Source organism: Lycium barbarum, chromosome 11, assembly GCF_019175385.1.
Source record: "Lycium barbarum isolate Lr01 chromosome 11, ASM1917538v2, whole genome shotgun sequence".
NCBI lineage: Eukaryota > Viridiplantae > Streptophyta > Magnoliopsida > Solanales > Solanaceae > Lycium > Lycium barbarum.
The window spans coordinates 16377722-16390275 of NC_083347.1; the positions used below are offsets into that span (position 1 = coordinate 16377722).

Here is a 12554-nt window from a genome sequence, read left to right on the forward strand (position 1 = left end):
ACTAAAGTGTTATTAATTAAAATTTTCTCTCCCTAGAAATGTGATTCCTTCACGAAAACCGCTAAAACCGGCGTTCATCAACATGGCAAAGAAATCCAAGACTGGAGGGAGAGGACAGCAGATCCAAAATAATAACACACAAGCTGATGTAGGGCAAAGAAGAGCAGCAATAACTTCCACTTCGACTATGATGGTGGAGAAACGAGCAGTTCCCCAAACAATTGATGCTAAAAAAGCGAAAAATATCAATGTTCTACAAGGCATAGTCCCGTTCAATCTGAGCTAGAACAAAACACCAGTGACCACCCTAATTGGCAATACAAGCACAGTGGCGGAGAACAAACAAAACTCTACAAAGGAATCATGGGCAGACATGGCGGCAGAGGACGAATTAGGGCAACAAAAATCAGGTAAGACTCAAATCCTAGAGTCTAGTCAAGTAAGCACATGGAGTAGAGTAGTAGGAGAAATCCCAATTGATGAGGGTTTTGACCTAACGGGGAGCGCAGAGGAATCTGACAATGTTAAAATCACTCTAGATGACATTAAGGAGGAAGTAGAATTTTGGAGTACAACGGCGGTATGCTATGTGCTAGGATCAAATCCACCACAAAATGTAATGGAAGGATATTTTGAAAGAATATGGAAAGGTATGGGAATTGATAAAGTTGCAATGGTGAATAGGGGTGTCTTCCTAGTCCGATTCCACTGTTTAGATAGCTGTAGAAAAAGGAGTGCAGATGTTTGACAGAAAACCAATCGTAGTGAAGCCTTGGAGATCTGAAATTGACATTAATAAAGAGACCATGGACAAAGTACCAATCTGGATCAGGCTGCCACGGTTGGATATCAAATACTGGGGAAAACATGCACTGACTAAGATAGCCAGCTTGGTCGGGAATCCATTAAAAGCAGACAAAGCCACAACACAAAGGGATAGACTCACATTTGTGAGAATATTGGTAGAAATGCCATTGAACAAAGAGTATCCATCAGAAATTATATTTGAAAATGAATGTGGAAGAATAATAACTCAGGATATGGAGTATGAATGGAAACCAGTGATGTGTACCAGATGTAAAAAAATTTGTCATGAAGTAGGGGAATGTAGACCAAAAAAAGGGATGAAGCTTGGGCTGAGAAATTGAAACTGGGCAAGTAAGTTGAAAATGCAAACGTACAACCAAAGCAGCTGGAAAAGCAACAAGAAAACAACCCATCAGTAGGGCCAAATCACATCAGCAAACAACAATACAAGGCTGCCCCTCAAAAATAGCAGCACAACAACACAGAGCAAACCATACTAAGCACCAGCAATGCATTTGAACCACTGAACAAGGAAGGGCAACCAGAAAATGGCCAAAGTAGTTCTGGGGGTGAAAAGGAAGGGAATAATGGAGACGCAACACAGCAAGACAAGGCAAAACACAACAATGTAGCAAATGAAATGGGTGACCCTGAAAATGGGAAGAGTGGGGGACACCCCATTCCACATGGATAGGATTGGCTTCTGGAACACCAGAGGTCTGAATAGAGCACCCAAACAACAAGAGATGTAGGTGTTCATGCATAACTCCAAGGTGGGTCTATTTGGACTGCTGGAAACAAAGATTAAGAGAGTAAAATCCCAACAAGCTTCTCTTAATCTTTGTGCGGGATGATGATTCACAACAAACCTCTCAGAACATCCTGGGGGGAGAATTTGGTTAGTATGGATACCAGCAACGTATGAAGTTGATATTGGTCTAGTGACAGCACAACTGATACACTGCAAAATAAAACACAGATGGACAGGAAACAAAATAAATGTCACCATGGTGTATGGGTATAATGACAATGCACCAAGAAGGGAATTGTGGAAGGAAATTAGAAATATATATATATGACAGTATGGAAGGGCCTTGGGCAGTGATGGGAGATTTTAATTGCATCCTAAACAGAGAACAAAGGCTAGAAAGCCCAGTAACACTAGCTGAGCTCAAAGACTTTAGGAAATGTGTGAAGGATATGGGGTTAAAAGATCTGAAATCATCAGGAGCTTATTTCACCTGGAATAATATACAAAGGGTGGAAGATAAAGTGATGAGTAGAATTGACAGAGTATTGATAAATAATGGCTGGATCACTAAACTACCAGCATCAAAGGTGCACTACAAGAATGAAGGAGCTTTTGATCACTGCCCAGGCATCATTAGCTGGGAGGATGGGAACTCACATGGAAAAAGACAATTCAAATATTTTAATATGTGGAGTCTGGTCCCCAAATACAAAGAAAAGGTGAAGGCAAGTTGGGATGCTAGGATACAAGGCAGGAAAATGTTCCAAGTAGTGGGAAAACTGAATAGGCTCAAGAATGTATTCTACAAGCTCAATACAGAAAGATTCAGTGAAATAGAGAAACAAGCTGATAAGGCAAGTGAGGAGCTCACACAATGTCAAATCCTAATACAACAGGATCCTAGGAATGGAACACTAATAGAACAGGAGATCAAGCTACACAAAGAATGCATCAAACTGAACACAACTAGGGAAGCCTTCCTGAGGCAAAGGAGTAAGGTACAATGGCTCAAAGAAGGTGATCAAAATACTAGATTCTATCATAGTGTGATCAAGGCCAGAAGAACTCATAATCGAATATTCTCAAACAAAACAGCTGATGGGCAAAGCAAGACTGATATGGAAGGTATAACCAAGGCCTTTACTGATTACTACCGGGAACTACTGAGAACTAACAACAACCAAAGAAAGCATGCAAATAGTGATATCATTAGGAGAGGGACTGTGGTGAATGAAGGGCAAAGATGCAGACTGGTTGAAAAATTCACTGAAAAGGAGATAAAGATAGTACTGTGGGAAATTGATGGGGATAAAGCCCCAAGTCCTGATGGGTATGGAAGCCAATTCTTCAAAGATAGTTGGGAAATTGTGAAAAAAGATCTGATAGCAGGGGTGCAAGAATTCTTTGAAACAGGGAGGGTGTTGAAAGGGGTCAACAATACTGTTATAACATTGATTCCAAAGGGGACACATGCTGATACAGTACTAAACTGCATGCCAATAACATGCTGCAACACCATTTATAAGATAATATCTATGATGATGTGCAATAGATTGAAAGAAGTGCTCCCCGGAATAATATCAGAGAACCAAAGTGCATTTGTGAGTGGTAGAACAATTGTGGCAAGGTAATATAAAAGGGAAAAGAGGATTAAGGCAAGGGGACCCCCTCTATCTCCGTTGCTTTTTGTCATTTGTATGGAGTACTTCACAAGCATCATGTAGTGGGTGACAGAACAAGAGGGATTTGAGTATCATACCAAATGCAGAAGCATGAAACTAAACCACCTCTGCTTTGCTGATGACATGCTCATTTTCAGCAAAAGGGAGTTCACCCCAGTGGTACTCATGCTAAGGGGCCTTAAAACTTTTGCAGAGGCATCAGGGCTGACGACTAACAATGCAAAGTCTAATATATTCTCTGCAAACATGCCAACACAAATGGTGGAGGATCTCTGTGAACTTACTGAATACTTAAAGGGGAAACTCCCATTTAGATATCTGGGAATCCCTATATTATCTAAGAGACTAGCAGCTATCGAATGTGAAACATTGGTGATAAAATGGTGGCCAGAGTTAGAACATGGGAATCAAGGAACCTAACCTATGCGGGAAGGGTACAGCTAGTGACTCTATAATGATGCACATTCATGCATACTGGTCCTTAATCTTTATATTTCCAAAAGGGGTCATGAAGAAAAAAATAATAAAAGATGTAGGAATTTCATCTGGAGTGGGCAGGTGCAAACAGGAAAAACACCTTTAATCTCCTGGGATATAAGATGCAGACCAAAGAAGAAAGGGGGGCTGGGAGTGAAGGATAGTGTTGTGTGGAATGAATCAGCTGTGGCAAAATACATATGGAATGTAGCTAGCAAAACTGATAATCTCTAGGTCAAATGGGTAAACCACATATACTTAAAAAAGACAGAATGGTGGCAATATCAACCTCCTCAGGACAGCTGTTGGTATTGGAAGAAGATATGCAAGTTGAGGAGTAAATTTGCAGCTGGGTACACACATAATGGATGGTTTAAAGCAAATGGAAAATATACACTTCAAAGTGGATATAATTGGAGAATGAGGATTGGTACTGAGGGCCCTGGTGGAGAGCGGTGTGGAACAATGTAAATATCCCTCCAAACAGCTTTATATGCTGGCTCACCATGCATAAAAGACTGATGACAAGGGACAGATTCGGTAAGATGGGCATATTCCAAGAGGAAGCATGTCTGTTATGTGGAGACTGCTCTGAAACTGTTGATCATATTTTCTTTAAATGTGCATTTTCTCAACAATGCTTGAAGGTCACTATGGAATGGCTGCAGATTAAAGTAAGCAGGAATGACAGTAATGGCATTTGGAGAAATAATGCAAGAAGAGTTCGAGGTAAGGTTAGCAAAGCCTTCCTTTGGGCAATAGTAAATGCATTAATATATCGTCTATGGAGGGCAAGAAATGAAGCACTGTAGAGTCATAGAGTACCAAGGCCCCACCTTGTAAGCAAGCAAGTCTAACAGGAATGCAGACAAAGAACTTTTGACATAATGTATAGGAAGAAAAGGTGTAAAGATAGGAGATGGATAGCAGAGCTGTACACACAATAGCATAGCAAGAATAGTAATGTTTTCCTTTTCTGAGTAATGAGGACTGGGGTGAGGTAAATTAGAGGCAATTAAAGCCTGGTCTCTTTGTATGTGTTTTTTGCAGTGGAAAATCAATAAAATGGTTCGGTGGATCAAAAAAAGTTTCAAAATCCAAGAGCATTTACCAGGAATTTCATCATATAAAATGGATAATCTCTAAGACGATGTCTACTACTTAGTGGATCTGGAAATGGCAAGATCTTAGCAAACAAACTAGCTATAAATGGTCCTCACAAAATTGAATGCATTATAGTGAGATGGATCAGACCTCCTCTGGGATGGACAAAGCTTAATGTTACATCTCGTATTTTTATACATCGGGACAACCCGGATTAATTATGATAATTTAAGGCCAAGACTATTCCGGGGTTTGAAGTCGGGATTTTGACCTTTTGATTTTTTTTTGAGACATAAGTTATATATGAAATTGTCGGCATTGAACACCTAGGAAAAAAAAATTGGGACCACAATTCATAAATTTGGGATTTAAAAATCTTGCTAATTGGGGCTCTTGGCCGTGTAGGTCCTTAATGGCCCACACAATTTTTGTGGTCAATTTTAATTAGTCCACCACTTGTGTGGGCCATGATCACTTGTACAATATATGTGGACTTAAAAGATGACCAAGAGCTCATCTTTCTCTTATTCACCACTTAGCAAAATATCAAGAAAAGTTGGAGAAACAACTCCCTCTAGCTCACGGCTAAGAGGAGGAAAATCCAACTCCATTTTTAGCCTTCCCAAAAAAATAATTCTTTGGCTCAAACCCACTAATTAGAGGTCCCTAAGTATCGTGGAAACATCGTTGGAGCGATCAAGTCATACATTTAAGAGATGTGCAAACCCTAACTTCCTTGTGGGTTGAAGAACAAAGGTAAGATTTGATCTTGTTTATTTATTGTGAATGTTGTAAGCATATTGTAGTATGCTAAAATGGAGGAAAAATCATGAAATATGGAATGTTGGAGATGAGTTGGGTTTGGGTGCTTGAGCCGTGTGGTGTGTGTGTGAGTGATGTGATATTAAATTGATGAATTAATGCTTAGTTAGTTTATCATGATCATTGTAAGATGAAGAGCAATTGGGAATCATCCATATATGTGTATGTGTAGTGTTGATTGAAATGGGTCACATTATATGGCAATGAATAAATTAATGTCGCCTAATGTTTTAGTCGTCGTCGTTATGAATTCGATGTTGGAAATGAATGCTTAATGATTCAAAATGATGTTGTTAATGTTGCGGACTGTTTTGGAGGTTATTGTATGTTTAATGTAATTGGTATATTGATGAGATAACATTGTTAGAATGTAAATTGTAGATACAAACCATGATTTGGAAATGAAGAAAAAGTTAGAGGGGCTGTCTCGGTTAGGGGCTGTTTCGGGTAACTTGGGAAAATTTATGGATTGTTGGAAAAGTTGTATAAATTGCTTAGAATGTCTTGAAATGTTTTGGTATGGGTTCGGGTTAGTATGTGAGCATATAAGCGTCGATTTTGGCTTGAAGGTAAGTCGTCGAATTGAATTTATGAAAGTTGATAAATGATGGCAAGAGAGCTATTATTGTTGAATTACCTTTCAGATTAATTATTAATGTTGTTAGGTTGGTTGTGGTGGTTGTTGTTGATTGATATGGCCGAGTTAAATTCTCGGGGCAGCCTATTTACAGGGGAAATGCTGCCCGAATTTCTGTAGAAGTAAGGGCGAAATTGGAATTTATTGCCCAATAAGTCTTTAGCTGATGTTTGGCATTTTATGGCTTATTTTTAGATCGTGGGCAGCCCGAAGCCTAGTTTAGACTTAGCTTGAGTTGGATCATATTGGAGAGCGTTTGAGGTATGTAAAGTAACCTTTCTTTTTGGCATGCCTTAGTTAAAGTAGGCCATGATACGAGCCTCTAGGAAACTCTATTCTCGCAAATCCGAGCTTGTCTATGATTCGTATTTGTTTCCTTGGTATTCTTGGGCGCATATGCCATAACATTGATCCTTATATCCTTGGAGTTTATAATTTGTAAAGATTTCATGAAAGTTGATTTTTGGTTTCAAAGCTTGTTCCTTAGCGATTCCAAAAGTTCAAACGCCCATAACTTCCTCAGAAAAGCTCGGATTTCTTTGAAATTTTCGTAGGAATTTGTATGATATAAAATGGGTATGTTTTTCATAGGCGGGCTCAGTTCGGGTCTATACTCGTCCGTGGGTCCCGCGACGCCCTTTATGTAATTTCGGTAACTTTGGGAAGAAAATGTTGTAATTATTGTTCCGATTTCAAATATGACTATTTTACTTATCTTTTGGATTTATGATAATGACTTTATGCATATGATTCCTCACTACTCCGCTCGTGCCCTATGATATCGTTCGCCGGTTCCCGGGCCGGTTCGGTTGTCGTGCGTATTATGATACATTCTGGTGTTATGCTGTGTTTATGGTTCGCCGAGCTCCTCGCTCGAGGGCCGGGTTCCATATATGTTTGGCGTTATGCTGTGTTGTGATGTGTGCCGGGGATTCGGAGATTTGAAACTTTCTGGTGTTATGCTGTGTTATGGCGCCATCGACAGGCGGGCGACCATATTTTCCTGTGCCCTATGCATAATTTATACTTTGGAAATAAACATTTTGATATTTTTGGATATGTATTATTTTCCATACTTCTGATTCGATTACTGTTCAAGACTTATTTCTGTACCTTCTGCTTTGCATACTCAGTACATATTTCGTACTGACCCCCTCCTCCGGGGGCTGCGTTTCATGCCCACAGGTACAGACGCACAGCCTGGTGATCCACCGGTTTAGGACACCCCCTTCTGCTATTCGGAGTGCTCCTCTCATTCTGGAGCTTATATTTTTGGTATATATATTTGTTAGTGCATTTATATATATTCGTTCATGGGTACGGCGGGGCCCTGTCCTGTCATATGATTCTGTCGGTCTGTTTAGAGGTCTGTGGACATGTTTGTGGGTTAGGGTCTTCCTGTACAGATGCGTGTATATGTTGTGTTTGGGCGATCCCATTCGCCGCGGTGGCCGGTCCGCATATGTTTACATGTTGCTTTGTTGGCCGGTGTGGCCTTTGTTGGTATTTTCTGTGCGCAGGGTTATTTTGGATAGTCTGTAAAACAAAGGAAACTCTGCCGAAATTTTTCTGGAAATTTTCTAAATTTGAAATATAGCCTTGACGTCTTCTGCTATATACTTGAATGCGTTTGATAAAATTTGAGATAGCATTTGATAGATGTGTTTGGGTGCCCAGATCGGGTACTAGTCACGGCCTACGGGGTTGGGTCGTGACAGAAGTGGTATCAGAGCGGTTTGTCCTCGGAATGTCTACAGACCGTGTCTAGTAGAGTCTTGTTTATCGGTGTGTTGTGCACCACATATATAAACAGGAAGCTACGGCACATTTAGGGTGTTTCCTTCCTTTGAATCTTAGATCGTGCGATAGAGCTGTGCTATTAGGATGATTCTGTTCTGATCCGTTGTTGTTTTTTTTTTTTTCAGTGATGCCTCCGAAGAAGGCGACGACCGCCCAGAAGAAAAAGGGCGTGGTAGGAGAGACCAGCCGGGCTCAGAAGGGTACTCGGACCCTTGCTCAAATGATGCGTGATATTGCGTCCCGGCCAGCAGACTCTACTACGTCTTCATCATCAGAGGAGTCTGGAGCACTAGTCGCTGCCACTAGGGGTCGGGGGGCGGCTACACCATTAGCTCCAGAGGCTCCAACGACCGCACCTCCAGTTCCCCAGCCAGGGGCTGACGATGGTACCCTGCGAGAGGCAGTTCAGCTATTGACTCGACTGGTAGCAGGGCAGGTTCATAGACATGGAGGAGGAGATGGTCGGGCAGACAGGCGCGACAGTTCGAGGGCCCGTGATTTTTTGACCTGTGGCCCCCCAGAGTTCTTCGGGTCAAAGCCCGCAGAGGACCCTCATGAGTTTATTCAACAGATGCAGCGGACCCTGCGACTGATTAGTGCTTCTGATACAGAGTCAGTTGAGTTGGCGTCATACCGGTTGCATGACGTAGCAGCCAATTGGTACGAGTCTTGGATGTTGTCCAGAGGTGAGGGTGCCCCTCCAGCTGTATGGGATGAGTTTACAGAGGCCTTCATGGCCCACTTTCTACCTCCGGAGGTGAGGCGCGCCAGGGTAGACCGATTCCTGCTGTTGAAGCAGCGGGGCAGGCCGATTCGGGAGTACAGCTTAGAGTTTGATTCACTGGCTTGATATGCGCCCACATATGTAGCTACCATGACTGACCGGATGCACCGATATATAATGGGGCTAGATCTGTATTACGTTGACAGTTGTCTGGTATTGGCGGCCTAGCACGATATGGATATTGCCCGAATACAGGCCCACGCCCAGGGCATGGAGGATAGACGCAGGGGGCGCCAGCCTGACAGAGTTGATGATAGGGGCCAGCCCAAGAGGGCTAGATCATCCGGGTATTCTGGGGATTTCCGAGGCAGACAGCCTCAGCAGCAGCAGCAGAGCAGATATCCTTCTCAGTCATCACGGGGTACACCCCCACAGTTTACCGGCAGGAGATCTGAGGGTGCCGGATATTCAGGGGCAGGCCCGAGCTCCAGGGCTTCAGGTTCACAGTTGGACAGAGGTTCTAGCAGTCAGATGAGGCCACCTAGACCTTCGTGTTCCTACTGTGGGAGACAGCACCCGGGGGAGTGTTTCCGAGCTACGGGTGCATGCTTTGTTTGCGGCCGTCAGGGCCATCAGATGAAAGATTGTCTGGTCAAAGGCGGTACAGGCAGTTCAGCTCAGTCTACCGGGTCAGCCGGTGGTTCATCTTCAGCCTCAGTAGCCATGCGTCCTACTGGACGGGGTACACCAGCATTAGCAGGCCGAGGCAGGGGTCGTGGTGGAGTTCCTGGTTCTAGCGGTCCTTCGAACCGCATTTATGCATTAGCCAACCGACAGGACCAGGAGGCGTCGCCTAATGTCGTCACAGGTATATTACTGGTTTTCTCTCGATCTGTGTATGCATTGATTGATCCTGGTTCGACTTTATCATATATTTCCCCACTTGTTGCTAATGAGATTAGGATAGAATCCGAGCCGATAGAGCCTTTTGAGGTAGCTACACCTGTAGGGGATTCTGTTATAGCCAGACAGGTTTATCGGGATTGTTCTGTTATCATATCTGATCGTTGTACTAAAACTGATTTGATGGAGTTAGATATGCTAGAGTTTGATGTTATTATGGGCATGGACTGTTTAGCGTCCTGTTATGCTAATGTTGACTGCCAGCAGAAGGTAGTTCGTTTCCAGTTCCCAGGGGAACCAGTTATAGAGTGGTCCGGGAGTACAACGTCGCCGAGGGGTAAGTTTATTTCATACCTCAAGGCTAAGAAGATGATTCAGAAGGGTTATATTTATCACCTGGTCCGTGTACACAATACTACAGCCGAGGCACCTACTTTGCAGTCAGTTCCGGTTGTCAATGAATTTTCAGATGTATTTCCAGATGAGCTTCCGGGTCTCTCGCTTGAGTGGGAGATAGACTTTGCTATTGATTTGTTGCCAGATACGCAACCCATTTCTATTCCTCCGTACAGAATGGCACCAGCAGAATTAAAAGAATTGAAAGAACAGCTGAGAGATCTATTGGAGAAGGGTTTCATTCGGCCTAGTGCGTCACCCTGGGGAGCTCCGGTATTATTTGTGAGGAAGAAAGACGGCTCGCTGCGGATGTGCATTGATTATCGGCAGTTGAATAAGGTAACCATCAAGAATAAATACCCCCTCCCCAGGATTGATGATTTGTTTGATCAGCTGCAGGGTGCCAGGTACTTCTCGAAGATAGACCTGCGGTCAGGCTATCATCAGGTACGGGTACGAGAGGCTGATGTTCCCAAGACAGCATTCAGGACCCGATATGGGCACTATGAGTTCAGAGTCATGTCTTTTGGGCTGACAAATGCCCCAGCAGTATTTATGGACCTGATGAATCGGGTATTCAGACCGTTCTTAGATATGTTTGTGATCGTATTTATCGATGATATTCTGGTTTATTCTCGGTCAGAAGCAGAGCATGCAGACCATTTGAGGACGGTACTTGGCACACTTCGGCACCAGGAATTATATGCTAAATTTTCTAAGTGTGAATTCTGGTTATCTTCAGTGGCATTTCTGGGACATATTATTGGGGCTGATGGCGTCCGGGTGGATACCCAGAAGATCGAGGCCGTAAAGAATTGGCCTAGACCTACGACGCCGACAGAGGTGCGTAGCTTTCTGGGATTGGCTGGTTATTATCGGAGATTCGTGGAGAAATTTGCTTCCATTTCAGCGCCTTTGACAAGGCTGACTCAGAAGGGAGCTAAGTTTCAGTGGTCAGATGCTTGCGAGCGTAGCTTCCAGTTGCTGAAAGAGAAGTTGACTACGGCTCCAGTCCTAACTCTTCCTGAGGGTCCAGATTGGTATGTGATTGATGCCTCTGGTATTGGTTTGGGATGTGTGTTGATGCAGCACGGCAGGGTGATAACTTATGCTTCCCGACAGCTCAGAAAACATGAAAAGAATTATCCTACTCACGATTTGGAGCTGGCCGCGGTCATTCATGCTTTGAAGATGTGGAGACATTATTTATATGGGGTTCACGTTGATATTTATACAGATCATAAGAGCCTTCAGTACATCTTTAGGCAAAAGGAGCTGAACTTGCGACAGAGGAGGTGGTTAGAGTTGTTAAAATATTATGATGTTGATATTCTTTACCATCCGGGGAAAGCTAATGTTGTGGCAGATGCACTTAGTCGCAAGTCTATGGGTAGCCTAGCAGACGTGCCATCAGGGAGGAAAGAAATGGTTCGCGATATTCATCAGTTGGCTAGTCTTGGAGTTCGCTTGGCTGATTCTGGAGATGTTGGGGTTTCGGTTCGAGGTATTGCTGAGTCCTCTATTACAGAAGGTATTAAGCGGCATCAGTATGAGGATCCTATTCTGGCACAGTACAGAGATGCAGATCTGGCACAGGAGAAGACTCCGTTTGAGATTTCACCTGATGGAGTGTTATTTCACAGAGGCAGATTGTGTGTACCTGACGTTGCAGGGTTGTGGCGACAGGTTATGGGCGAGGCACATTATGCCCGATATTCTGTTCATCCAGGGTCGACAAAGATGTACCATGATCTCAGATGCCTATATTGGTGGGATGGTATGAAAAGAGATATAGCAGAGTTCGTTGCTCAGTGTCCAAATTGCCAGCAGGTTAAGATTGAGCACCAGAAGCCCGGTGGGCTATTGCAGGAGATGGAGATACCGACGTGGAAGTGGGAGATCATTAATATGGACTTTATTACAGGTTTACCTCGCACTCCACGGAGGTACGACTCCATTTGGGTTATCGTTGATCGGCTGACAAAATCAGCCCATTTTCTTTCAGTTAGGACTACATACTCAGCTGAAGATTATGCCAGGCTATATATTAAGGAGATTGTGAGACTGCACAGAGTTCCTGTGTCTGTTATTTCCGATAGAGGTGCCCAGTTTACAGCTAAGTTCTGGAGATCATTTCAGGAGGGATTGGGGACCCAGGTGAGCCTGAGTACAACCTTCCATCCCCAGTCCGACGGACAGGCCGAGCGCACTATTCAGACATTGGAAGATATGTTGCGTGCCTGTGTTATTGATTTCAGGGGTAGCTGGGACGACCATTTACCGCTTATTGAGTTTGCTTATAACAACAGCTACCACTCCAGTATTCAGATGGCACCATATGAGGCTTTGTATGGCAGGAAATGCAGATCTCCGATCGGTTGGTTTGACGTGGGTGATACTCAATTAATTGGTCCAGATGTAGTCCAGCAGGCGGTCGATAAAGTGAAACTG

At 43.4% G+C, this 12554-nt stretch overlaps 2 protein-coding genes across 2 annotated transcripts; both read left to right on the forward strand.

Moving 5' to 3' along the window:
- The first annotated feature begins 1890 nt into the window (after positions 1 to 1890).
- On the forward strand, positions 1891 to 3660 carry LOC132619488 (uncharacterized). Its single transcript, XM_060334382.1, has 2 exons — positions 1891 to 3185; positions 3378 to 3660. Exons 1-2 carry the CDS (start codon positions 1891 to 1893, stop codon positions 3658 to 3660), a joined length of 1578 nt encoding a protein of 525 aa, XP_060190365.1.
- Positions 2826 to 10192, forward strand: LOC132619489 (uncharacterized). Its single transcript, XM_060334383.1, has 3 exons — positions 2826 to 5577; positions 6476 to 10147; positions 10189 to 10192. Exons 2-3 carry the CDS (start codon positions 9039 to 9041, stop codon positions 10190 to 10192), a joined length of 1113 nt encoding a protein of 370 aa, XP_060190366.1. The 5' UTR covers positions 2826 to 5577; positions 6476 to 9038.
- Positions 10193 to 12554: the final 2362 nt, after the last annotated feature.

Excerpts from the sequence above, each read along its gene's own strand:
- LOC132619489 (XM_060334383.1), top strand. The coding sequence starts at position 9,039 with ATGGATATTGCCCGAATACAGGCCCACGCCCAGGGCATGGAGGATAGA.
- LOC132619488 (XM_060334382.1), top strand. The coding sequence starts at position 1,891 with ATGGAAGGGCCTTGGGCAGTGATGGGAGATTTTAATTGCATCCTAAAC. Across the intron at positions 3,186-3,377 it reads GGTAGAACAATTGTGGCAAG|CAAAAGGGAGTTCACCCCAG; the intron begins GTAATATAAAAG and ends GCTCATTTTCAG.